The 27,272-nt window shown below is 48.3% G+C and overlaps 1 protein-coding gene across 1 annotated transcript in view; it reads left to right on the forward strand.

The window, feature by feature from the left end:
* The window catches only part of USP31 (ubiquitin specific peptidase 31), a 23,250-nt gene extending 5,338 nt beyond the window's left edge, over positions 1 to 17,912 (forward strand). The window contains exons 2-16 of the mRNA XM_085237384.1: positions 569 to 706; positions 1,158 to 1,246; positions 2,330 to 2,422; positions 3,069 to 3,204; positions 3,694 to 3,838; positions 4,616 to 4,799; positions 5,298 to 5,409; positions 5,982 to 6,076; positions 6,570 to 6,647; positions 7,049 to 7,178; positions 8,411 to 8,530; positions 8,706 to 8,931; positions 9,708 to 9,866; positions 10,574 to 10,726; positions 11,234 to 17,912. Of these exons, the coding sequence (XP_085093510.1) occupies positions 569 to 706; positions 1,158 to 1,246; positions 2,330 to 2,422; positions 3,069 to 3,204; positions 3,694 to 3,838; positions 4,616 to 4,799; positions 5,298 to 5,409; positions 5,982 to 6,076; positions 6,570 to 6,647; positions 7,049 to 7,178; positions 8,411 to 8,530; positions 8,706 to 8,931; positions 9,708 to 9,866; positions 10,574 to 10,726; positions 11,234 to 12,771 (3,396 nt within the window). The 3' untranslated portion in view covers positions 12,772 to 17,912. The remainder of the gene's footprint in view (positions 1 to 568; positions 707 to 1,157; positions 1,247 to 2,329; positions 2,423 to 3,068; positions 3,205 to 3,693; positions 3,839 to 4,615; positions 4,800 to 5,297; positions 5,410 to 5,981; positions 6,077 to 6,569; positions 6,648 to 7,048; positions 7,179 to 8,410; positions 8,531 to 8,705; positions 8,932 to 9,707; positions 9,867 to 10,573; positions 10,727 to 11,233) is intronic.
* Positions 17,913 to 27,272: the final 9,360 nt, after the last annotated feature.

The following is a 27,272-nucleotide window of genomic DNA, read 5'->3' on the forward strand; positions in this document are numbered from 1 at the left end:
AGCTGTTTTTTGTTTTTCTCTGCAGCAGGGGTTGCTTGCTCCTCAGTTTGTAACTTTCCAGGGTCAGCTCATCATGTCCTGTTATTTCAGAGAGCATTCAGTCAGGGTGCCTGGTGCTGGTGCATGGTTCCTGTCCCCTGGGTCTGTCCCAGTGCTGTAGGGAAGGTGAAAGTGAGATCAAGGGGCTGCAGCACAGGAAGCACCTCCTGATGCTGATTGCTTATGGGGAAAGATGATTCTGAGCCTCTTGACTTCTGCATGGGGAGGAAGAGGCACGTGTGGCCTGGCTGAGGCTCAGCGCAAATGTCAGCATTGTGAAAGGTGTCCCGGAGCTGCAGGGCAGGGGCAGACTTTTGGAAGTGCAGATTTTTGTTGCTGGTGAATTTTCAAGCCGTTCCCATTTGCGTCCGGAAGAAAAACAGATTTGAGCAAATCCCTTGGGCGTGCTGGTGTACTCCTGAGATGGCTTTTCTGGAAATTCAAGTGTAAATTACATCCTCAGACTCTTGAAAGCTTATCCGGAGTAGTGCCAGTTGTCTTACTGCATGCAGTCTCTGTTCCTCTGCAGAACATTGTGTCCAAGAATGCCATGCAGTACCGTGGGAATGCCCAGCACGACGCGCAGGAGTTCCTGCTCTGGCTTCTAGACAGAGTCCACGAGGATCTGAACAACGTGGTGAATTACAGCGGCATGCCTCCACTCAAGGTAAGAGATTCTGCTGAGAGCCTACGTGGGAGATCAGCTGTCACTTTGCATGCAGTCTTTCTCTTCAAAATCAAATCCGCCTGTTGGCGCCTGAACTCCGTTGGTTCAAATGAGACAAAAGCTTGGGTTCAAATACTGTTTGTTTCTGGCCCTGTGAATGTAGCTAGCTGTTTCAGTAATCCCTGGCACGGGCTCCCTGACGCAACCCTTAGAGAATGCTGACATGCAGAGGAAATGCTGCCAGCCTTGCATCTGGTGCAAGACCCCTGCCTGTCCTGCAGTCACGGGGCCCTGACAACCGGTGTGGGCAGAGAGCGCTGCTTAAAAATCTTGGACGCTTTTCCTGATGTTTCTGGTCAGGGAGGGCACAAATTTGGCTAGGAGTACTGGAGTCAGCTGGTGCACACCTACACACTTGGCTATGCTTCTGGGGTTTCTTCTTTTCTTTTAGCCACCGCTGGAGGATGATGTGCTCCTCGAGGGACCAGCCTTTCCCATCAGTAGTACTTTCGTACAGGAACTCTTTCAAGCTCAGTACAGGTATGACATTTTGTAAATTCTGAGGCATTATTACACGCACTAGTGACCCCAGTTTAATTTTACTCTGACACTAGCTTGCTGTACAGTTGGGACTGCTAACATGTTTCTGAATTTTTGCTGAATAAAAATTGAACTAGAACCTTTCACCAGAAGGGAGAGAGAAAGAGTTTGATTACTTGAAATTTGGTATATTCTACGGTATGTACCCCTTTGCTGTCTGCCCTGACATGTCCTGAAAACAAGGCAGTGCTGAACAGAGCAAAGGCCCGGGGTGCTCACTGCTGTGAAGCTCAACCTGCCTGTTCAGAAGCAAGAGCCTGCAGCAAAGTGCAGAGGTGCCTGGAGGCTGCTGGGAAGTTGCAGATGGATCCCGAGCACCTTGCAGTTCTTGTTATCTGGTGCTTGGGAATCCTGAGTTGAATCCTTCAATGTCCCTTCAGGTTATTCCTGTGAGTTTCTCTTACTTCTGGGAAGTAAGCTTTCTAATTTCAGAAGTAGTGCAGAAGTAATTCCAATGTTCCTCACTGTCATGTATCTGTGCTGCTATAGGAACTTGAATTACTCCCCAGTGCTTGCCAGGTTTTCCTCTACAAAGGAGAAACTTTGTCTAGTGTAAAACACTGCCAGTGTAAGGTGCAGGTTGATTTGGAAGGAGACGTGTTGTTGGGAGTTGTCCTCTTCTGAGTAAGAAATCTTTGCTCCTGCAGTGCTGACTGTCACAGTCTCCTTCCCATCACTTCACCTCCCTTCAAAGAGAAAATCCTTTCAGGTCTTTCACATTGGAGTTGCTGTTGGTGAATTATTAATCTTGGAGTGATGCTTATTCAAAGCCCAATTCAGTGTCTTGAGTGAGGTCTTTTCCTTGCGTGCCCTGTAATGAACTTTCAAGCTAATTACTTTGAAATGATCTAGAAATTCAGTACCCTTCTCTTACAGCAATTATGTCTGTTCTGTCTCTGTGCCGAGCCACTTTGTATAGAGGAAGAAAAGTGTGGCACATGGGGTTGGTTATTTATGATGTGATTATTTATCTGTTCCTGATGAAATGGTGTATAACTGTTCTGTTACTGGTGTTTCTACCAGGTCCTCTCTGACGTGCCCTCATTGCCAGAAGCAGAGCAACACCTTTGACCCTTTTCTTTGCATCTCTCTGCCGATTCCTTTGCCTCACACGCGGTATGTGACATTGTCTTGAAGTGTATGTTGCCTGTTTCCCACGTAGCAATGAGACACCTGTTTATACAATGGGTAGTTGAGCTGTGCAGCTCCTTTATGTGATGCTATGGATGCCGTTCAAGAAGCAACAGAACAAAGAATTGAAAGAAAATACGGAATAGGAAGATGTCCTGTTTGGTTCAAAATCCCTGCTCCACCACTAAGTGGAGGCTGAGTGGGCTTTCTGGGGAAAGTTTCCTTGTAGGCTCAATTCTCCATTGTGCACTTTAGAGGTATTACTTGTGGTACTGCTGGAGGCAGGACTTAGTTTTAAGAGACAACTTGGAAGAGCTGTCCTTGTGGTTGTGGCAGCAGCTCTCTGAGTGCACTAAGCTGTTCCTCTGAACTGACCTGTTACAGGATCCTTGCTGGAAAATTAGATTGTCTTGCAAGAGGGTTTTACTTTTAACTTTGTGCATTTTTTTCAAGACCTTCTGCTTGTAGGAACAAGTAACAGCAGCATATATAGTAAAAGAGGTCTTTGGAAGTCAAACGAGTTTGCGTGGCCCTGCAGCTGCAGCCTGGGTGCCTCTGGTCAGGCTGCCCCCCCTCCGGGTGCTGTAAAGCCTGTGCCTGAGGTCCTGTGACCTGTCTGTGCTCTCTGCAGGCCACTCTATGTCACTGTGGTGTACCAGGGGAAGTGCTCGCACTGCATGCGCATCGGGGTAGCTGTACCCATCGCTGGCACAGTGGCCAGGCTGCGGGAGGCTGTGTCCTCAGAAACCAAGATACCCACTGAGCAGGTAAGGGCTGGTCTTGCCTGAGCTCTCCTGCTAAAGGCGGCCAATACCATGGCATTCATCCTGTGTGCACGTGGTGTTGGATGCGTAGAATTGCGATTCGCAATCCATAGCAGTATGGTGATATCCTGGATCCTGCTTCTTCCTGTGGGTTGACTTCTTGAAGTCTAGTGATGTTAGGATCAGTGCAGACTTTGCGCTGTCCTGCCTGATAACCCTGTGGTTCCTATGTATCAGGGAACTGTCGGGCACCTATGGGCACAGGAAGTGTTCCAAGAAGGCTGTCAGATCCCACCAGACTCCCTGCATGCTGCCATTGCCTTGTCTTCCATTCTGTGACTGCCCTCTTCCCTGCTTCTTGCTCTGGGCCAGCACATGGATACTTTGAGGAATGCACTCTGCAGCAGGCAGCCCGTGCTGAGAGAGAGATGGGGCAGCTCAGCAGGACTCGACAATGGTGGCTTCATGGGTTTTTGCTTCTGCTGGCTCTAGATTGTGCTGACGGAGATGTACTACGATGGGTTTCATCGTTCCTTCTGTGACACTGATGACCTGGACACAATTCATGAAAGTGACTGCATTTTTGCCTTTGAGACCCCGGAAATATTTAGGCCTGAGGGTATCCTTAGTCAGAGAGGTAAGTGGAGAACACTGGTTCGTGCCCACCCCAGGTGATTAGATGAGAGAGGTTTGATTTTTGGAAGAGAACTTACTCAATAATTTATGTCCTACAAATAGTCAATTATCTGGTGTATTGATTTCGGCTCGGGCTTTGTCCAGTCTTATTCCAGTAGGTGTAATGGTGGTGCCAGCTGGGAGGTTATCAGGAAGTGATGTACGTGACTTTCTTCCTCTTCCTGGGCTTGTTCTGCAGGCCTGGCTGGCTTAATTCAATATCTGTTTAGTTTTCGTTTAAAGGTCTTCTAAGGACCAGATCAAGCCACCAAAATCATGTTATTTAAAATCAGATTGTCAATGATGAATGAACAGGCTCAAGAATGAGCAAGCACTTTTCTCTATTAAAGCTCAAGAAATGCAGTTTTTCTATCTCTCTCTCAGAGAAAGGGAATAATTGCATCCTGGGTGGACAGAGGGTAATCAAAGGTAAATTTTCCTATTGAATGTAACAAGTAGAATTTCTGTCACTTCAGCTTTTCATGCAGGCAGACAAGCTTATGAGTATTTGCACAAATTACTGTGAAAAATCAGTTAGGTGAGCACTTGCATCTAATTTATCTCTATAAAGAAGTAGTCACCATGAAAAGTAATTGCTCTTTGAAGCCTTTGTGTTAGTCTAATAAAAATGGTGAGTCTCTATTCCATACTGACCTGCTCCCTGATGCCCAGAGAAGGTTTCCCAGAGGGGCACACATTGTAAATGACATAATGAAGTAATTCATTTCTACTTCTTCAGGAATACATGTGAACAATAACCTGAATAACTTAAAATATGGCACTGAACACTCACGAACAGTATCATACTCTCAAGGAACTGTGGTGTCTGGAAAACTGGAACAGTCCTCTACGAGACAAGGAGCAAATGACAAGATTGTCTTGCTGGTGTGTAATAGAGCATGCACTGGACAGCAGAGCAAAAGGTGAGTGCCAGGTTCCCTGTCAGGTTGACTGCTGTGGCTGTTGCCTGAATGACCTGTGTTTTCCTCACTGAATAGTGAAAACAGAAGGTGCAGCAGGGCCAGTTCACACTCCTAGCTTCCATTAAGTGCTAAATATATTGATCAAAACTCATTAATGAATGCAGTGAATCTTCCTAATTTTGAGTTTAATGTGGCCTAGTGTTACTGAGAAGTGGTGAGGACAGCCCCATCAAGATGTGTGACCTGCTGGGGAGCCACATGTTTTGGGAAACAGCAGGCACGTCTGCTCATGTTCAACAACAGCTAGAGATTTTAAGTGCATTCAGTTGTGGGTGAAAGCCAGAAGTGAGCTTGGCAAAGCTGTATTGAATGCCTTGTTTCTGAGGAGTTTTGTAGGAGCAGAGTGGGGAGCAGAGTGGCACTGTCCTAATTTGGGGCCTGGGTTGCTGAAAAGGATGATCTTTTAATTTCTTCCTCAAATGCTTCTCTATTTTCTAGGTTTGGCTTGCCCTTTGTGTTGCATTTGGAAAAAACAATTGCTTGGGATATTCTGCAGAAGGAAATCTTGGAGAAGATGCAGTATTTCCTGCGGCCTGCAGCCTGCTTGCAGGTGAGGCATATGGCTCAGTTTCTATGGCGTGTCCTGTGCTGTGTGATGGCCTGATCAGGAAACCTGGTTGCTGGAAGCACTGCACGTGCTGTGCTGATGCCTTCCCATGTTTGTTTGTGCAATAATGTCCAAGTCACTTATACTTTTGTCTGCTTTGCTGAGTGTTCCAGGTAAGAGTAAACTGGTCAGGTGAAGAAATTACATGCTTCACTTTCTTCCTTACTCCCAAGAGGCACTTGAGAAATAAATGCTGCTATCTGCACTGGAAATTCCCTGGCTGGTGGTGCTTGCCCTAAGGAAAGCTGCAGAGTTTGCTTAGTGGTTGCGTGTTTCTGCTGAGAGCTCCCTCTGTGCAGTGATGAGAAGGGGCAAGCTTGTCTGATCACTGCAGAGGAGGTCTGGAGGCATGGAATACTAGCTGCTGTCTGCACCCCTCTGCTAGCTGCCTGGCATAGCTGGATCTTGGGCTCTCGTGTAAAATGTGTTCTGAGTTAAACTCACTGTCTGCTTATGTTGGGAGCAAGTTAACTTGTATTGGAGTCATTCACGTGGCTTCTGCTGTCTTGCTGCAGGTCTGCCCATTCAGCTTGCGAGTGGTCAGTGTTGTGGGCATAACGTATTTGCTACCTCAGGAGGAGCGGCCCCTCTGCCATCCAACAGTGGAAAGGTAGGTGGTGCTGCTCCTCCTGGGTGGGGAGAGATTTGTCAGCTAGGAGCTGGAATGCAGCCACGGGGAAAGGGGTAGTCCTAGTGCAGATGTTTGCAGGGGAATCAGGAGCAGAGGAATAGCTGGGTGTCCTCAAGGAGTTGTCAGGATTGCTCAGTGGTGTGCCTTGCCATCTGGAATCTGTCCTCCTTGCAAATGGAGAAGGGAATGAAAGCATCCCCCACAGTTTTTTTTCTTTTTTGACTATTCTTCAGAAGATTTTTTTTCTTGATACTTCTTTCATAAATAAGCATACATTCATTTCCAGAATTAAGCACTTAAGTAAATACAGTTCTCTTTTTGCCAAGCTTTTTGCTGTGTGAATTCCTTTTCTCATTTTAAACTTGATCTGGATGGCAGTGAGGAAGGCAAAGGGAGACAAGTTATATATGTATGGAAGATAATGTAGGTGTTAGATTCCAAGATGCTCTATCTTGTGTCTGTTCTTCTGCAGGGCATTGAAGTCATGTGGACAGGGGGGAACTGCTCATGTGAAATTAGTCGTAGAATGGGACAAAGAAACTAAAGATTTGTAAGTATGAAATAGAAAGCTGTGAAGTGTGTTGACCTCTGGCTTGTGGTAGATCACACTGTGTGAACTGGGATCTCCCAGGAATCCCAGGGCTCTGAATTACAGAGCTTGTGTCTCACTTGTGGCTCCTTCCCTCAGGAATTATATTCACTTGAGATATTCTGTGGGCTGTGAGCAGCGTTGTCCATCTGAGATAAACTGCAGTACATGCCACCAAAGCTGTCTGCTCCTGTGTTCAGTTGTGTTCCTCTGGTGGGATCTCTTTCCAGGCAGTTCTTGCTCACGTGTAATAACACAAATCCAGGAAAAAGCTGCTAATTCTACTTGCATTTCCGCAATGGCTCAGTAGCAGCAGGGGAAGCAGGTGGCTGTGCTGGTAAAAATGTGTTGTATCTCTGCAGTTTGTTTGTGAACACAGAGGATGAGTATATTCCAGACTCTGAAAGCGTCCGCCAGCAGAGAGAGCTTCATCACCAACCTCAGACCTGCACTTTATCTCAGTGTTTCCAACTGTATACCAAAGAGGAGCAGGTAGGACCTGATTGTATGGCAGCCATGTCTCTGAATGTCTGGTTGGTCTGCGTGCTGCCTGAATGCCATACTCAGCAGAGTAGCTGTTTTCTGCAAGAACTGATTTGTTGAGGCAGGAGAATAAATTTGTTAACACAGCACTAGTTAGCAGTCCTGCTAGCAGTTTTTCTGCAGTGAGGAGAAAGCTGAGGGCAGTAATGTTCCTTCTCCACCCCTGATGTTTATCATTGCAGAACAGAAGTGCAAGTTCCTGTTTCCTCCTGTGAAACAGCAGTGTCTTTTTCTGGCATACAGATAAAGGATTAAAACACTGTGGCATCTTCATGGGAACGTGCTGCTCTGTCTTGGAGCAGTTATGCTCTCCCAGTGCTGAGTGAAGCAGCAGCAGGCTCGAGGCAGCCTGTGCTGAGCAGGGTCCTGCAGCACAGTCACCCAGGGACTGGACTCTGTGTGGCTGCTCTACTCCTCCAGCTCAGCTCTTGATGTGAGGAGGTGAAATGGGCAGAAGCAGTAGTGTGCCGTGGGGCAGACTTGAAATGGTTCTGATCTGGAACATGCAAGTGATCTGTGTCCCTTTGACAGAGGTCTGTAACCTGCTGTAAAAAGAATTGGTCCCTGAGGTGAATTGTGGACCCCTGATTGAGCTTTAATTATTTTGGATCCCCTCTGGTCGCTTCTTTCAGAGGTGAAAGAAACATTGTTTGACAGCTTTATAGCTCTCTGCCTTCTGAATTTTCTGACCATGGGGCTCTGGATGGAGGTGCTTGTCATGCTTGTGTATTTGAAATGATACGTTCTCCTTGGTGAACAGTGCAAATTTCTGCAGCTTGTAAGTCTGGGCCATTGGGACATAAGGAGTAAAAGGATTCTCAGAGGGCAGCACGGTGTCAGAGATGAAATTTGAAGTATGCCAGTATTCCTTTTGTTCAGATGCCTTTTCTGCTGCTGGTTTTCTTGTGAGGATAACTCTACTCAGGCTTCTTTTATTTTTTGTTCATTTCTAAGGGACTGTGGGCTTTGAAAGATGGAAATGACTAATGTGCACAGCAGCTATAGGTGAATTCTGCCTTGCTGTTTTGAAAGGCATCACTGGGAACCCTGAAGCTTGATGAATGCTGGAGGGTAGTTGGGATTTGTGGGTCGGTGCCTGTGCTGAGCTTTGGCCAGTGAAGAAGCAGTGGCTGCTGCCTTGGAATTTGAAACTAATACCAGCTTGTGCCTCTTCCTTGTAGCTTGCCCCAGATGATGCATGGCGATGCCCACACTGCAAGCAGCTACAGCAGGGTAGCATCACGCTGAGCCTCTGGACCTTACCTGATGTTCTCATCATACACCTCAAAAGGTTTAGGCAGGTAAGGATGGCTGCAGTGATGCCGGAGGACTGCTTGTTTAGCCACAGAGCGACCTGACAAGAGCACCTCTTCAGCAGCACTGCTTGTTCCTGTGCATTTCTCTCCTGTTTTTTGTTTTCCTCAAGGACTGTGGCCTTGCTATCACTGAAGTTCATGCTGTCCTCTCTTTGCACAGGAAGGAGACCGAAGGATGAAACTTCAAAACATGGTTAAATTTCCCCTGAGTGGTTTGGACATGACCCCTCACGTTGTTAAGCGCAGTCAGAGCAGCTGGAGTCTGCCATCCCACTGGTCACCCTGGAGGCGACCTTATGGTCTTGGGAGGGATCCTGAGGACTATATCTATGACCTGTACGCAGTCTGTAATCATCATGGCACCATGCAAGGGGGACACTATACAGGCAAGTTCCCTGCAGTATTATGTCCTTTCAGAAAGAAAACAGTTATATTTTCTATTGTCTGTGGCTTCTTCCTCTTCTTAAACAAAATGACCTAAGTCAACTCAGAAGGGCTCACTATGTAATACTGGAGGGATAACTTTTATGACTCTGAGAAGTGGAACAATGCCTTTAGACCCCATAGATCCTACTGTACATTCATTTCTGCACTATTTTCCCTTGGGAGTAATATCACCATGTTTCAAAAATGTTCTTTCCCACTTCTGTAGTTGCAAGAGACTATTATAAAGAAGCATTTGCACATTGCCTCTGTGCACAGCCCATTTATGAATCCCTCTTTGCATTTTTCAATAGCTCTGTGGTGGTTATAGGATCTGTATGTCTTCAGTCAGCACAGAAAATGTACATGTTTGTACTTCAGATGGATGCCTCTGGGCCACCTTGTCCTGGGTGGGCTCAGGCAGGAGGAGATTCACTGATGGAAGCAGTCTGCCGCAAATAACAGAACATGAAATGAGTGGAACCACCCCAAGTGGTGCTCTGTTCTGGGCAGCAATACTGAAAAAATGACATCCTGAAATGTGAGCTGTTTGTTGCATTCTGGTCATCTCAGGCTTCCTTCTTGCTAGTCAGGCTGGAAGAGGATGTGTTATATGAATAAATCCATTCCTTTCATTCTCCTCTGAGTCCATCAGAGTGCATAATTAAAGCACGACCTTATCATACAGCAAACTTGAGAATTGTAGGAGTAAGGAAAGTAATGGTAATATTTCTCTCAGCATATTGCAAAAACTCGGTTGATGGCCAGTGGTACTGCTTTGATGACAGTGATGTTCAGCAGCTTTCTGAAAATGAAGTCTGCAAGCAGACAGCATATATTCTTTTCTACCAGAGACGCACAGCAATCCCATCATGGTCTGCTAACAGCTCTGTGGCAGGTAAGCCCTGTTGGCTTTGTTAGGAAGTGGTTATCGTTTGTTCTGCATAGAACTGAATAATTTCTCTGCTCAGCTCTGCTTATAGTTCAGCTCTCTGTCTCAGAGTTCACAGTGAGCTGGTATAAGTCCTTTGCTGTGCACAGGAGACATGGGAAGCTTCCCATGTGTTCTGCTCCCCTTACCTCTCTTGGCTAATCATGACAAGGGAGCTGTGGACATGGGGGAGCCCCTTCTGCTGCCATGTGCTCAGAGCTGCGTGCGTGGAAACCACCATGCTATAGCAGCGGGCCTGGTTCATTCCTACTAGCAGTGCAGCTGGTCTTGGGTAAGCAGCTGGCAGCTGAATGTGTTGATTTGGAATCTGGGGTGAGCGGGGTCAGGTAAAGGTCTGGTGACTTGCCTTTGGAAAGAAAAGGATTTGCACAGTGTTTTTGTGGCAGTTCAAGGACTGTCCTCTGCCTGTGTGCTGTGGTGTTAATTCTTTTAATTCGCAGCATGCTGGGACAAGTGTAATTGTCTCTTTTTGTTTGTGGCCATAACTGTGTGTGAATAGAGATTTATCACTTCTGTATCAGAATGCTGTGGCTACACGAGACAGTCCCAGATTGAAGCTGGTGTAGTACATGTCTGACACTGATCTTCCCAGGAGTTCACGTGTTCTGCAGCTTCGTGCTCCTGGCCTGATGTCTCTGTCCTATTCCTTGCAGGCTCCACAAGCTCCTCACTCTGTGAGCACTGGGTCAGCCGTCTTCCTGGCAGCAAGCAGCCCAGCATTGCTTCTGCAGCATCATCACGGCGTACGTCTCTGGCTTCGCTCTCGGAATCGGTGGAGCTGACTGGAGAAAGGAGTGAGGATGATGGTGTGTATTAACACTGAGGTGCACAGGGAGAGGGAGCTGGGTCCAAAAAAAAAATTCTCAGGCTGCCAGTCTTTCAATTCCAAGATGCCTATGAGGGACAGTTCCTTTAGCAGCTGGGGGAGGTGGACACATGTTGAATTCTTTTGCTTTTGTGCAAGACAGTTATGCCTGAGACAGGTACACAGTGTGGTGTAGCTATGTCTGTCTGACTCTTTTAGGGAATGGTTTTGAACTAAAAGAGTGAAGGGAGGAAATTCTTTACTCAGAGGTAGCAGCCCAGAGCTGTTGATGCCCCATCCCAGGAGCTGCCCAAGGCTGTGCATGGAGACCTGGGCAGTCTGAATTGGTGGAGGGCAACCAGCCAATGGCAAGCTGTGGGGCTGAGGGGACTTTAAAGTTTCTTCCAACTCAACCATTCTGTGACACTCAAGTTGCATCTGTGGATGGGTGACGTAAACTGACCGCGGGCTTGGCTTTAGTTGATGGCACTGCTTTCTTGCTCTGCAGGAGGTTTTTCAACTCGGCCCTTTGTAAGAAGTGTCCAGCGTCAGAGCTTGTCATCCAGATCTTCTGTCACCAGCCCACTGGCCGTGAGTGAGAATGGTGTCAGGCCCTCGTGGTCACTCTCTGCAAAACTGCAGATGCGCTCCAACTCTCCATCGCGCTTCTCTGGAGACTCCCCTGTACACACCTCTGCTTCCACCCTGGAGAAGATTGGGGAGGCTGCTGATGATAAAGTCTCCACCTCTTGCTTTGGCAGCTTGAGGAATCTCTCTAGCAGCTACTTGGAGCCCTGTGATGGTGGCCGGCGAGAGCATAAAGCAGCTCGCAGGGCCCCCTTGGCTGTCATGGAAGGGGCATTCAGGGAAGAGCCTGTTGTAAGGACATCGAGCTCAGATCTTTCAGATGGGCTTGGTAAGAGTTCTGAGCAGCCAGACAGGAGTCACCCTGCTTTGGATCCTTTTGATAATAACAATCAAATCGCCTTTGTTGATCAGAGTGATTCTGTGGATAGCTCTCCAGTCAAGGAGGTGAAAGCCCCCAGTGGGACAGGACTGGCTCCAGAGAAAATGGAGGGAACCCCAAAGAAGGCTCACAGCTCCAAGGGAGCTTCTGAATCAGACAGAATGAGGAAAGGAAGGACGGTCTTATCTACCCAAGAGACTAAAGTGTCTCGCTCTTCTCCTCCCCTCAAGAGTTCCCAGAAGGTTTCCCGGTCTAGGAGTAAAACCGATGCCTCTAGGGCCACTGGGCGACACGGGTCTCCTGCACCCACCCAGGCTAGGAAAGACCATAGCACCAAGTCTGCTGAGGTGACTGTCCCGTTGGCTCAACAGAAACAAAAGTCAGGTTCTTCTCCATCCTCCACAGCTGCCAAGAAAGCCGCATCAGGCTCATTGACTAAGGGCTCTTCTGCTGGGAAGAGCCGGACTTCAGAACGAAGCCTCAGCAGGGAGGGCTCTAAAATAAGCCTGGGGTCAGATAAAACAAGCGTTACCAGCAGTTCGAGAACAAGCTCCCCGCGGATCAGCCACTCCAGGAGTGACAGCAGGGCAGTAGACAGCAAGCACACGCGGAGCTCCTCAATGGCAAACCTGCGGTCTCCAAATGTTGGTATGCGTTCTGGTTTGAAGAGAGACAGCAAGTCGGAAGAGAAGGGATTGTCTTTCTTTAAATCAGCCTTGAGGCAGAAGGAGACCCGTAGGTCAGCTGACCTGGGAAAGACAACGATGCTCTCGAAAAAGGCAGCGGGTGGCAGCTCCAAATCAGCCAGCAAAAATGCGCTGGAGGACAAATCTGAGAAAGGTGGTGTCCCACCAGCCTCTCAAACCAATGCCAACGTTACTGCAAAAGAAAAACTTGTCCCAAAAGATGCCGCACCCAACAAACATTCTCTGCTATCCAGCCGCAAGTCCAAATCTTCCCTGCTAGATCCTGGAGCCCGGTCTCCTCCTTCCAGTGGCAAGCAGGCTGCAGACAAGCCACTGAAAAGGTTACCTTCCAGCATGCAGGTGTCTGTACGGCCTTCTATGGAACCTCAGTGAAATGCTGCAATCCAGGTGTCTTTTCTGCTGAGAAGCTAATTTATTCTGAGCTCTTTTTTTTTTTTTTTTTTGTTCATGTGCCTAATGTATGTTTTGAGGAGAAGTTAACTGCAAGTTGTTAAAGCGCCTTTTGATTCTGCCATCAAACCAAATAGCCACAGGCAGCCAGCACTGATGCAAGTAGGCTAGCTGGAGTCGTCATTGAACGTGAATGCAGCTGTCCCATAGCACTTGTACAGGAGTCTCTCTGTAGGAAATGCATCAACTTCTTTCAGGCTCGAAGTCTGAAACCCAGTTGTACTGACACTGGTGTGCTTTAAGAACTGTGAACTGATACTCCTTTGCTCTTGTTCTGAGCAGGCTGTTTCCACATCGGATTGCAGCCTTGTTCTGAGCTGGGAGGATGCGAAGGAAACCAGACAGAAGAGACTGCCGCTGCTTATGCTCTCTCTCAACCCTTTCTCCCTACTCCCTTCCATTTTCAAGCTTTCTAAAGGGCAATATCTCAACACTAATGTTGTTTCTCAGGTATATACTCAGCCAGTATAGGAGGGACTAGCATTAGTGGATGGACAGAAAGGTACCTGTGTGTCTGCGTACGTGTGTCTTTATAATAGATACCATTCTTGCATTCCAACAGCAGAAAGATTTTTCTTTTTCTGCTTTTTTTTTTGTTGTTGTTGCTGTGTCTGTGGAGAGTTTTACATTGTTCATACCTAAGACAACCTTTAGCCTGTCCTCTTTAATTACTTTCTCTCTTCCAAAATCCTATACTAAGTGATGGAAGCCACTGAGCAGCAGCTGGTCACCAGCTTGTACCTGTGAGAGCACAGGGTGGAGGTCGTTACAGTGCCACGGGAAACTGCTGTCTTAGTGTCTGGATGGCAGTGGTGCTGTACAGAGCACCACTGTACCTCCTGAGAAGAAGCTTCTGTGCTTTGATGCTTAATTGTAGTGGTGTAATATGGCATCTGCTGTTTATAGGAGTAATATTTAGATAAGCAAAGTGTTGTCTCACCTTCTCTGCCTGCTCTGAGCGTGCCCTTAGCAAGCTGTCCCACGTGGGCTGCAGGTGCCTGGGTGCAGAGGAGCAGCCACGCTACAGAGCACTGCTGCACTCCTCCCTGCCTGGCCCTGGGGTGAAGCACTGCTGGGCCTTGTGGTCATGATGGGCTCTGTCAGGGGTAAAGCACTGCATTTGTGATGTCTTTGTTTACATGCCCTTCTGAAAGGGGAGAGTCCTCACACTCTTCAAGATTCCTCCTAGGAGGAGGATTCTTCTAGTCCTTTTATATACATGTGGTATAATTTTTTTTTTTTGTAATTCACTGAGTTTTTATTAATGCTCTGCATATCCTTTACATACAGCAGCAGCCTGTTGTGTGCTTGTCTCTCGGTGGGGTCCCTGCCTGCCTCCTTGAGCAAAGCTTCTCCAGGCTGAGCTGTGGGCAGCCCTGCTGGCACACCTCTGTTGGCACTGCGGCAGGTGGCCCTCAAACCAGCACTTCTTTCAGCTGGCCTCTTCCACCTGCACTCTTAGCTGCTGTTGGGTCCCTGCAAGGAGCCTCACCTTGGGCCGTTGAGCACACGGTTGCTCCCTGATCCTCCTCTCGCCCAGCTCACTGCTTTGGAGCTCAGTGTGCTCAGTTTGAGGTGGCTGTCACCTTGGAGCTGAGGAGTTGGCCTGGGATGCCACAGAGCTCTGCTGGTGTGTGGCCGTGAGCCCACCTGCAGCACAGCCTTTGCTCCATCCCAGCTGTGCTCTGCAGGACCTACCTTTGTGCAGCACAGAAGCAATGCCAGTGACCTGCATGTTTTTACGATGTGTTGGACTCTGTGCCCTGGACTATTTTTAAGCCTAAACACAGCCATCTTGATCTAGTTCTTCTCCCATGCGTTGTTTCCTTCTCATTTAGTGCAGCAACAAGAAGCAAAGATTGCATTACTTGCTTCTTCCGTGTATAACTCGGATTATTCCTGGATTACTTTTTGTTGTATCCAGCGGATCAGATAGGACTTGCTTCACATTGTGGTACTTAAATTACTCCCTGTAATGTCAATATTGAAATACTTAAGATTTTATCTGTATTAAGATCTTGCACTGTGTTGGCTCTTCTCTTGTAACAACTCCTCTAGCAAGAATGTAATTCTGGAAGCTACTGCTAACTTGGTTTGATATCTTTTAATAAGACAGAACCTTGTTTTCTGTGCACTTTGCCATGGGACACTTGTGAAAGGTTATTTTTATCAAGTGACATTTTCTTTTCATGTCATCCATCTTTCACTGGAGAAGTTGAAACTGGAAGCTGGTTGTGTGGTTTTTGAGGTGTGTTCTGCTGATGCCTGTGCTGAAGGAAACTTGAAGCCATGTCCAAGCTGGCATTCTGCTGAGTGCCAGTTAGTGTGTCTGTGTTTGGGCCACGAGAGTAGTCATGAGAGCTGCTGGTTGGACAAAGTGGGGATGAGAAGTGGTGGTGCCAAGCATTCCTGTAGCTGAGGTTAGAAACAGTCCAATCTCTGCGTTGCTGTGAGAAGTCACCCAGCTCTTCTCTCTGCTTACCGTAGTTCCTGATGGCGGTCGCTGCCAGCTCCAGCACTGGCTGCTCTCTGCACGCTGCCTGTTTGGATCTCTGCCTGTCCCTTTGGAAACAGAAGCTGGAGTGCACCGAGTCATTGTGCTGTGAACAAGCATAGGGTGGGCTGAGCAGCTGATGCTGACAGTGCCCTCTTCTTCCCATTGATCTGTTGTCTTAGAGCACACTTTCTGGCTCAGGAGGGATTGACTTTGAGCATCCTCGAGCAAAGTGCTTTGATCTAGCAGGGTGCACTGGTAGTTCTTGTTGAATATAAGGTACACATCAGGCATGATGTGCAAAGCTTGCCTGTACGGGACCTGGAAGATGCAGTCCCTGTTCTCATGGCTTGTTGATTCTGTGAAACAGCAGTTTGGGAAGTAGCTGCCTGTTGCCACTCTGCATCGTCTGCTCCTCAGTGTCACAGATCCCCAGCAGCGTAGGAACTTCCTTGGATAGGAGAGGGCTGATGGATGTGGGCCCAGGAAGCAGCAGTGTTCCTGGTGGGTTTAAAGCCACACCTGATTGCTGTTAAAAACTATGGCTGCACTGGGGGTGAAGGGTAAACCTCTGCCCAGTGCCAGAGCTCTGCTGGAGTCACCTACAGAAGTTATTTTTACCCTTTTTGGGCTTTGTCTTTTGGATAGTGTTTAGTAGTGTACAAAATTATAAGCACATTTTCAATGATGTGTATTAAAGAGGCACCTTTTATTTGTATTAATCACATTTGATAGACAATTTGGTGCCTGCAGTTCTCGGTAAATTGTAAATGTCTCACTTTGGGTGTATAAATTGTTAACCCTTTTGAACTTATCAAAAATGGCTACGTTAAAAAACAAAAATGCTTAGGATAGAAAATTAGCAGCTTAATGACAATACACTTACTCCACTGCAAGTGCCCTCATCCTTCCTAGCTGCAGAGTTGTTTGCTTTCCAAAGCTGAAACTTGAGCATGGTCAACCATTTTTTCTCAGTAACAAAGGCAGTTTTGCATGGCAGTTCTCTCGCTGTACTCAAATGCATGCACTTATTATCTATGCAAGCATCTAATATGAACCACAGTCCGTGCTTTCAGTACCCAGAGCTGCTCGGTGGGCACCAGAGCATGCTTTGACTCTGTGCTTCAGTTCCTTGGTGCAGTGCCGTGTTGGCACATAGGAGCATGTACCTGGTTTCCTGCTTTATTTGCACATCTTTGATTCTTTCCTTTGCAGAATTCGAGATAACTGACAAGGCTGGAGTGCAGCGTAATGTCAAGGGAATTTGAAACGTTGAAATGAGAACAAACTGGTTTTCTGTATTGGTTTTTTTTCCTTTTTTTCCCCTTTTTTCTTTCTTTTTTTTTTTTTTTTTTTGTTTGTTTTAAAACAAGGCAATCCTGGTCAGCGTTCTGTATGTAGCCTGCTGCTTTGTGTACCTTTGCTGACACACTCCGGGTGGTGAGAAGGGGCTGTGGGCAGAGCCGTGCCCCCATGGGCCGTGCCCAGGGCTCAGCCATCATGGAGAGGGGTGGGAAATGACATTCCAATTGGTTTTGCTGTCATCTTTTTTTCTATCTTTGTCATTGCCTCCTAATCTGAAACAATTTGGCGGCATCCAACGTTACCTGTGGAGGGAACTGAAATTTAGTTTTAATCTGTGGTGAGATGAAAGTACTACTACGTGGTTTTCTTAACAAAAGCACCATGAAGCATCTACTATTAGGAGCTTTACTTTGTAAAATAAAGGTACGTGAAGACTTGCACGATATCTATCTTAGGCCTAAAGGTTTAGGAAGTCTTCTATTTATTTCAAGGCGATAGCACTCGGTTTACCTGCAGATAGTGTTTTTTACTCTAAAGACACAGATTAAAACTAAGTGTGAACACCAATCCTGTTTCACTCTAGGCCCTGCAGCACAATGTGCTGCGAGAAGGTTAGTGTTAGGCTTGTATGGCATTTGTGCAGTGCAATAAGCAAATATTTTTTAGGTGCTACATTGCCTTGGGTAGAGTGACACAAGGGAATACAGGCTACAAGCGGCTACATTATTTTCTTGTGGCCTTCCAAGTATTAATTTGTACAGATTTGCTCACCAACTGTGCCTCACCATTGGTTAAAATTGAATTTTAAGTCCTGTTACAAATGTAGTTTCTCCTCTGGACACAGCGTCAGATTTTACACTGGAATATCTATGGTTCTGAAAACTGCATGTCACATCACTGTACGCCGATACTGGGACGTGGGGCTTGCCCACACCTTTGATATTCTCTTCTGTATTTTAATGTTTTTGAACTGTACAGCAATCTGGAGAGCAGGCTGTCTTTACTTGGGATTGAACATTGTACCATAAATTTTAAATTATTTGAGGACAAGTGCATGAGACTGTGTTAATGCCTTTTATTATTTATTTGTATGTTTTATTATTCAAGGTGTATGCACTTTTAATATGCAGAATTTCTATTTTTATGTTTAAAAATCATTTTCTTTCAGAAAGAAGAGTGGGAATATGAGGAATTGGAATTCAGTGGAAAAAAAAAAAAGGGGGAAAAATGTAATAAAATACAATAAATTTATTACTAGGCCTTCCTCCCTGAGTGAGTGTTTTTCAGTCCTCTGTGGCTACCCCTCAGCACTGTCCCCTGGGGGTCGGACAGCCCTGCGCCCTGTGTCCCTGGGACATGCCTTGCTCCTAAACCTTGCTGCTTTCTGCCTGTAGCTGCACAGCACTGCATGGGGTGCAGCAGCCCCAGCTCTGCACAGTGCTGGCATCTTCCTGGGGGCTGCTGGGCACCACCATGGGGACCGAGCCCAGCACAGAGCCTAGTGCACAGAGGCTGTGCGTTACATCAGCTGGGAGGTAGTGTAAAAGATCTGGGCTTATATTAGTTATTAAGGAGCATAATTACTTGTATGGAAATGGGGCTGACAGATGTCATACTGAATCGTGGGGTCATCACTTATTTATAGGTGATTACATTAAACATATTAATATCGCCGAGGGCTTTGCAGGATTAGAGTTAATATATTTTTGTTTATTATATTTGCTGATATTTCTCCAATCCCCAAGGCTTTTTATGGCTGCCTATTAAACGGAGCCTGCGCTTCCCTTCATCTCGCTGGGAGGATGTTGGGGGCAACTGGAAGGCACGTGAGAACTTGGAGCTTCGAGTGATTAAATTTTATTGCTCCTTGTTTACGAGGAGTTGAGAAATGAGGTGGGGCAGGTGAGGGATCTGTGCCTAACAAGGGTAGGTCTGAGCCTGGGCTGGGGTTGTGCTGTGCTGGGGGGGCTGAGCATCGTATAGGGTCCTGGTGCTAGGTACTGTCCTGTGCCTGAGGCCTGGCCCTAAAGCCTGAGGCCTGGCCCTAAAGCCTGAGGCCTGGCCCTAAAGCCTGAGGCCTGGCCCTAAAGCCTGAGGCCTGGCCCTAAAGCCTGAGGCCTGGCCCTAAAGCCTGAGGCCCTGAGCGAGCTGGGGCACACCCCATGGCGTGCAAGTTGCACAACACGCTGTGTTCTGCACTGCTGCCTCTAGGCAGAGTGACACCAAGAGTTGGAGGCCATTGATAAATTATAACGTATTAGGCACTGTCATCAGTACCTCTGGACTCTTAAATTTTGTTCTAATTAGAGCATTGCTTTTCCTTCCTCAGCACTTTCTCCCCTCTGCTGCGTATCGATCCGCTCTCTGTGGGGATCTGACCAACTGTTGACAATTTATGATAACATAAACCCGCTCCCTCTTACAGCAAAAACAGCTTTTAATAAACCCGCTGACACTGCCTCTCTGTCAGCCTGACCCGGTTAGTGAATGGATTTGGCAGTTGGGGATTGGTGCCACAGCTGTTCTGTACGTGGGGACTCCAACGCTTGCAGGGTGCTCAGTTGTCATCGTATTTCATAACCACATCTTTAACTAATGGAAATCGGCGAGGCTGAGAGAGAGCTACCAAAGCTCAGCTGGACGTGGGCACCTTTTCCACGTTAGTTTCGTCCAGTGGAAAAAGTATAGTAAGGAACAGCATGCCTGGTGTAACGACATGAGTTTCTTAACAAAGGAACGCAATAGGAGCGGCTGTGCATTAGTTACCATTGAGTCTGAGCCGATCTGTGATGAATTGATCCATCCTCGTGGTATTGAGTGCTTCTCAAACTATTCATCAGCCCCACGACAAATACCTCTGCCAGCCCTCGCTGACGTCCTGTTTTAAACACCTCTTCCAGGGCACCAGCGCGGAGCGGTGCCTGCCTGGGAAGCAGGGCCTTATCACTATTTAATGCGCTGCAGTTCTTGGACTAATCGAATATTTATAACGATGCCGGTATTTAGCAAACAAGTGCCTTGTTTGCAGGATCCCCTGAGTGTGGGGCGGCCGATGGCCCCATCGGGGGGATCCCGGTGGGCAGGGCAGCCCATAGCCGGCAACCACAGCCCTCCCACCTGGCTGCGAGTGCCTGCTGTGCCGTACGCCGCTATCAGCTTGTTCTTTGGGGTGTCGCAAACACTGTAACATCTGCTCTCTCTGCCGTTTGCTTCCGTCTAATTCTTTTTTTATTGAAATGAGTTTAAATTGTCTGAGAATAGATTAGATTACTCTCTCCCCGAGGTTCGCGCACTTGTATGATGTGGGTAAGTGCGCGGTTAGCAGCGCTCGCTCCCTTTTTTAATCTACGAGAAGCTGCTCCCTGGAGAACTGGCGCGCTTCCTAACGACCTTAATGAGTTTCCATAGCTGAGGTCAGATTATCTCGAAGGGCGGTAATGGCAGGGCAGGAGGTGGCTCTCTGCACTGCTGTGAGTCTCTGATAGCTTTGTACTCCAGCCTGTAAATAAAGCCGAATTTGATAGCTCTGCCTGGATCCACCGTGAATACATTTTCCCCTTTAATAGACAGAAGTGTGTGTGTTGCAAAGCAATTCATGAAGACTATATGACAATCTTGGAGCATTTTAATATTTTGCGAATGATTTATCATAGGTAATGAGCAGATGATATACTCCACTTCAAGGGTATGGATTATCCATTAAAGTCCCCACGTAGGAGGCATCTGCAGGTGACGCACCTCTAACAGAAAGCAGAAATCACAACTTCTGTTTTGTTCATGAGGTCTCTCCCCTTGTCCTGTAACAAAACTGGTAAATATGCCCTGGTTTGGGCATGCTGCTGTGTGGTCCTGCTCCTTTCCCTGTGCTGTCTTTGGAGGCTTCAGCGCATTGAGCTGGAGCTTAGTGCTTGGCTAAGGGCTGAGCGCGGTGCTGATTCACTGCTGGATCAGTGCATGGTCTCATAGCACCTCTCCAGGGCTGTCTGTGCTCCGAGTCCTCTGGGAGAAGGCTGCTGGCTTATTTATATATGAAGCGGTTCCTGTGCTGGTGCCAGGTGGGCCCGGGCAATGAGCAATGGTCTGGAACTGCCCCAGTGCTGTGAGGTGAGCTGAGGTGGCCCCAGCCGGGATGCATGGTGCAGATGTGCATGTGTGTGTGTGCATGCAGCAGGTGTGTGCATGTGCAGCAAGAGTGTGCATGCACATGCATGGAGCGAGTGCAGCACGGCATGGCGTGGTGCAGAGCAGCGTGGTACAAGGGGCCTGGTGGACTCCATTATGGTGAAGTGAACCTGGTTGCTGGCTGAGAGTTTCATCCTCGATTGTTTCCTCTTAGCTACTGAGACCAACCTCAGTGTAGATTTATCACCCAGCAAATAAATAAAAGTGCAGGTCTATTTGGCCGCCTTGTTCATCAGCAAGGAATGAAAATGTAAGCAAAATATTAAAAATAAAATAGTCTCAGTTTTACTTTAATTGACCTTTGATTTTTAGCTTAATACCTTCCCTGTGTTGCTGCTTCAGCCTTTAATTTCTCTTGGTGAAGTGGCTGTGTTCAATGATTCATTCTGTCCTGAGGCAAAGCACACACTGTAATTGGTTTTTAACTTCCTGGAATGTCAAAGCCAGGATTGAAATTTTACGTATCACACCACCAATTCAATACTGGCTTTAATAATAATGTTGCAGAAAGGAAGGCAGATTTACAGCTGTAGAAAAATGTAATCAAATTTTGAGCCAGAACGCAGTAAGTCCAAATGCTAGTTTTCATTTGGAAGCTTGTTAGATAAATGTGGCATCACCTGAGCCGCCTTACAGGCATTTCTGCTGCTCCCCAGATACGTGCGGTGCTGTGAGCGTGGAGGCAATGGGTGACCCCACAGCTCCTGGACTGTCCCATAGCAGCTCTGCCTCTGTGGCCGTGGCTGTGCCAGGCTCGGGCCGTGCTGGGGCTCATGGAGGCTGGAGTGGGTGGGTGGGTGATGCCCAGAGCCTGGCATGACCACTGCCACCTGCCCTGCTCTGCCAAGTGGGGGTTCAGGGAGGAGTGCCCCTAATATACTGCAAATGCCAAAGAAGTAATCGATTCTGGCCAATTAATGTCTGATAAAAACTAATAACCCTTCTCTCTCATTCTTATTACCGAATGACCTCCAGCAACCCATTAGTTTTACAAATGATATGCGAGTCTTCAGCATGGCTAATGGCACTGGATTAAACCCAGTGACACCCCATCCATCAGCACTCCGGTACCGCAGTGCCCATTAGTGCTCGGTGCCGTCCATCACAGCGGTTCCATGCGGGCACGGTGCGAGCGGCAGCGCTCCGAGTGGAGGCGGCCCGGGGGACACCATGTACCCACAGCTGAGCCGGCTGCAGCTGAAACACGAGGCTGAACCTGGCTCTGCTGGCAGCCAGCGCTACTGGGCACCCCGCACTGCCCGGTGTCAGCTCCGGTGCGTTGCCCACAGCCTGTGCCCCTGCCCTGCAGCTGCTGCAGCACCGCGCCTGCCGCCTGCAGCTCTGCTCTTGCTCCTTCCTTGTGCTGCCCTAAAAAGCTAACTAAGCTGAAATTATTTTCTTTCCTTAGAAGAGCCTTTAAATAATGCATTGCCTTCACTTGCTGTTACTGAATGCCTTAAAAATCCTGAGGACTTTTCCTCCTCGCTCATGCGTTTGCATCTGTTTGCTGGGGCTGTGCACTGCTGCAGGCAGGTGCTGCCAGGCACTCACTCACAGGGCTGTGCCCCCCAGCCTGGCTCGTAGGGCCCAGCGTGGCCCCTCACCTTGCATTCAGGTGGCAGCAAACTGCAATTAAATTGGAGCTACTGGGAACAGACCCCCTATAAACACCTCCCCAAGAGATGTACCTCCTGGGAAATGGTGATAAGGACTTGCTGAAAGGATGGTAATTAAATTAAGGAAACTGTTAGGAAAGGCAACTCCTCCTGTCCTGAGTGGGCAGTGAGATGTTTTCTGTTCCGTGCTGGTTTCAGACAGGTACTTGTGTGCTCTGTAAGATGTTAGTATTTCAATCAGCATGAATCCAAGCATTTAGAGACCGCCAGGCTCCTGCACTCCTTGTTCCAGGTGGGCTGGTGTTCCTGATCAGTTGGAGTGGAATCATATATTGGAGCCACTTTCCTGGTTGGCTGAGCAGCCAAATCTGCAACCTGAATTTCACAGGAAGTTAAGTTCTCCCAATAGAGCTAAAGAAAATATGAAACTGGGTAAATGTTAAACCTGTTAGAAACATGTCACATAAAGTTCTTTCCAAATATATCTCTCTTTTCCCTGAGGTGATAGTATTTTTGAATTATATTTTCATAAAGCACGGGGCATTCCCAGGAGGAGCTGCCCTCACTGTGCTGTCTGCTAGGTGATATCATGGGGCTCCCAAGGGGAACTGCATGCTCCTGGGGCTGTGCTTGGTGTGGTGTGGGGATGGGATGATGAGGGGTGGGATGAGGATGGGGATGGGATGGAGATGGGGATGGGATGGAGATGGGATGAAGACAGGGATTGGAATGGGGTGGGGATGGATGTGGGGATGGGATCTGGATGAAGATGGGATGGGGACAGGAATGGGTGGGGTGGAGATGAGAATGCAGTGTAGGCTCTGCATCCCTGATGGAGATGGGGGATGTGTGGTCCTCACCCCATCAGGAGTCGGCCTGCTGCACACTCCATATCAATGCCAACACGAGGCTCAGTATAAATATTACATCAAACTGTCAAGACTGTTTTTCATGTTGGACCACCACCTTGTCGATGGAATCCTTTGAATGTGCAATTAGGGGATGTGAACAGCAATTACTAGGGGCTGCTGGGGGCTGCTGGGCAGCTGTGCAAGGGAGCTGCCCATATCCTTTAGGCTGCCTGCAGGTGATGAAAACCCTCTGGGTTATCAGAGTGACAGGGGATGCTGCAGTGCATGGGTCGGAATGGGGCAGTGGGCAGTGAGGGGCAGTGAGTGCAGCTGGGATGGGTGAACCCTGTATGGGTTGGGCAGCTCGAGCACTGTATGGTTCCACCAGCCACATGTCGACTCCTGCTGCCTCTGACGGTCAGACTGAGACCAGGAAGAGAATAAAGAATCATATATGGAAATGAATCCCCAAACTCATACCATGTCTGTTTTGCATGATTGATTTCTATTAAATTACTGCTGTGCCAACACGCTGGCGGAGTCTGGTGGGTTTGTGCTTTCTAGAAAATGGGAGTTCCCTCAATGGCTGCCCCGAGCCACATCTCTCACCAAGAGCCGCTCCCTGGTCGTCCTTTCATCCATCCTTCACAGCACATTATTTTCTGTGATGATTCAGCTCCCAGCCTCACGCTCACTGTAAGGCAGCATTTAATGTTTAAACACTTGTCACCAGGGCTCGAGGCTCTGCACGCAGTCTTCCAGGTCCCTTCTCAGCCCCAAGCACCAACCAGGACGGAGCTGCACACAGGTCCCTGCTGGCCCCCAGATGGCTCATTGCAGAGTGCCCACCTCTGTTCTGTTTCTCCTCTCACTAAGACCCTCAATCCCAGTCACAGTGATCTCAGCCACCAGTGCCAGGCGTAGAGCTGCTGCGTGGCGGCTGAGATAAGGGATAGAGGGCAGCTGCTTGCAGAGCAGTTTCCTGTGCTCGCTGACTTAGATGTTGATAGGGATTGAGCCTACTTGGCAAAAACTGAGCAAAATCCCAGTTAGCATTTTATTTTTTCTTTTACAGAGTTTGCAACTTTTTCTTCTTTTTTTCTTGCTGTTGCTTTGTTGCGTTTCGCCCAACTCTGCCTGGGATTGAGCCACTGAGAAATAGAACTAATGGCTTTGGAAGATAACAGGGGCAGTGGGGGCTCAGAGGGGCTCCCCATGCTCACATTGGATCCCACGCAGGGGTTGGTGCCGGGGTGCCACCCCTTGTGCCATGTGCATGGGAACTGCCTGTACTGCTGAGCTCTGGCTCACACGTCCCCGTGTGGGATGACTGCTCCTCTGGTTCCACCGAGCCCTTCCTGTGTGAGTTTATGGAATGAGGCCCCAGCTTAATTGGTGCTATTGCTGGCTCTGCGGCTAATTCTGTTGTTTTACAGCAACAGGACCGTGTTGTCTATTGATTTCATAGGTTGCTAATGGTTTTTTTCGTACTATAAGAGGCTTTTGTGGGGACAGCTTAATCCAGTGGTATCGCAGGGTGAAATTGCACAGCTTACTGCGGAGGCTTCCAGGACGTGAGCTGCTTTAATAGCAGAAGCACTTTTATCCAATACTTCTAATGCTCCAACATTTGTATGACACGGGGGCTCTAATTGAGCTGCATTTCTGCACCAGGAGCACAGAGGCACGTTGCCACTCCTGTACTGCCCAGGGAGTGGTGGGCACCGTCCTGACATGTGGTGACCAACGTGGTGGTCCTGACATGTGCTGCATGACCACCACCTTCCCAGTTGCTCCGCAGAGCCCTGGTGCCTGTGGTGCAGGATATGCTGATGCTCAGCCTGTGGTGCAGGATATGCTGCCTACCATGCAGACAGACCTGTGCTGGCATGGGCTGGGTTCAGCATCATTTGAAGGGCTGAGGAACAGTGGCCCCATCCTGCCCTAGGAGTGGTGCTGTGGAGGAGTGTGCATGAAGAGGATGAGGCTGTGCTGCTGCCTTTGAATAGAGCAAACGGGAGATATCTAAATGAATTGTGACTGCCAGGATTAAGGGTTAAGGAATTTCTCTGTGTATCTTATGTAAATGAGGACTAATGAGGTTTTCATGATTATGTTTAATTAGCTTTCCCAAAAGTAGTGCTGATTTGTAAAGTGTAGTGCGAGCCTGGACAGCTGACGCACGCATACACACACAGCCATGTACCTTCATTAAAAGCATTGTTAAAAATGAATCTGCAACGTGCAAATTGTCCATTAAACACTCAGGAAAAGGACACTGAGGAGGAAAAACCTCAGAGATGCAGCAGCTCTGCAAGGCCCTGGTAGTTTGGGCTGTCCCAAAGCTACTTGCAGGATACCCAGCTGCTGGCACCACCACGGACACGGTGGCACCGTGGGTGATGAGTTGGGAGCAGGGAAATGGCAGTAGGAGAAGGATGTGGTGCAGCATGCAGCAGCAGGGAGGTGAGCAGGAAGGCTGCGTCCAATTAGCCTGACATCAGTCCTGAACAAAGCAGTGGGAGAACTGCTGCAAGAGTCAATTAATGGGAGAATTAGAGCCTGAAAACATAAATTCCTGCCTGTCAGCCTGGCTGAAAAGGAGCAGGTTTGTCAGACAAATCTGATTTCATTCTCTGATGAGATTACAAGTTTGGCCAATGGGGCAATGGCACAGAAGTGATGGGTGCTGGGGGGGGGGCAGGCGGGGAGCAGACACTGGGGTGGCATGGGGAGATGGGGACATGGGGATGTGGGACGTGGGGACATGGAGACGTAGGCAGGGGGATATGGAGGTGATGAGAAATGTGGAGCCAGGGGCAGGGAGCAGGAAGAACGTGGCTGCCTTGTGGGACAGTGTGAAAGAGAGGGGAATAGGAAACCCTTGCACTGCATTCAGAGAGCCAAGTGCTGGGCTGGCCCTGCTGTGCTGCCTGCAGGGAAATCACGCACAGGCTCTCTGGGGAAAATGCATTTTGCGATGCGCTCAGAAAGTGTTGGGTTTGCTTTTTTTCCCTGAATCTCTCTGGGAAGATGATTCTGAGAGGAGAGAAAACAGCAGAAACTGTGCCCAAAGTAAGACCAAAATCCATCTGATTATGAATAGATTTAATTAACCGCCATAGTTCCTTTCATTGGGGCTGCAGCAATAGGCAGATTTATGCAGCTCTTGTCTCTGCCATCCTCAACACTTCAGTGCGTATTTCAAGGAGAAGGAGAAGGGCCCTGGCTAACTCAGCACCTCTCTGCTGTTTCCTCAGTGTGTGTGCAGGGGATGCTGGGCTCCTACGGCTGTGCTGGGCCCTGTCCCTGGAAATGGCACCCAGCAGTGCTGCTTCTCACATTGGGAGTCCCTGCATGAGGTGGGATGTGGAATGCAGTGCTCTGCGTGCTGCAGCCGGAGCTGCACAGCCCATGGCACACGTTGCAGCTCCCACGTGTCCTTTGCCTGCGAAGAGCCCCATTACAGCGCATTAATAAACCATGACAGGTTACCTTTCTTCTCTAAAATAGTACAACAGCTTTTCAAACACACAAGTAATGAAATTTTTATTGCAGTCAACCTGATCTCCTGCCAGCCTGTTGTTTGAGGCAGCTCGGAGCACACCCAGAGTCCACTGAGCTGCCACCAAACTCTGTGTGGCTGCTGAGAGGTAGGGCACGGGCTCTTCCAGTTCCTCCGTGGGGCTTCTCCAGCCCAATTGCTTTCATTTTTCAGCCTTTTGATGCATGCACATGCAGTGCCCTTGTGTGGCCCTGGGTTCCCACCTTTGCAGATGATGGTGCTCCTGCAGCCGTGGGGTGGTGCAGAGGGGAGTAGTGGCTGCAGGATGCTCTGTGCAGAGTGGCAGGTGGCAGCTGGTGCCTGTCATGAGGATGTGTCCAGAGCTCTGCAGTAATCCTAGGGCAGTGCTGGGCTGGGGCTGGGTGCCAGGGCAACACCCAAGTGCCCAAGCAGTGTTCATATGCAGTGAA

This window comes from Meleagris gallopavo, chromosome 16, assembly GCF_905368555.1.
Source record: "Meleagris gallopavo chromosome 16, MGAL_WU_HG_1.1, whole genome shotgun sequence".
NCBI classification, from domain to species: domain Eukaryota; kingdom Metazoa; phylum Chordata; class Aves; order Galliformes; family Phasianidae; genus Meleagris; species Meleagris gallopavo.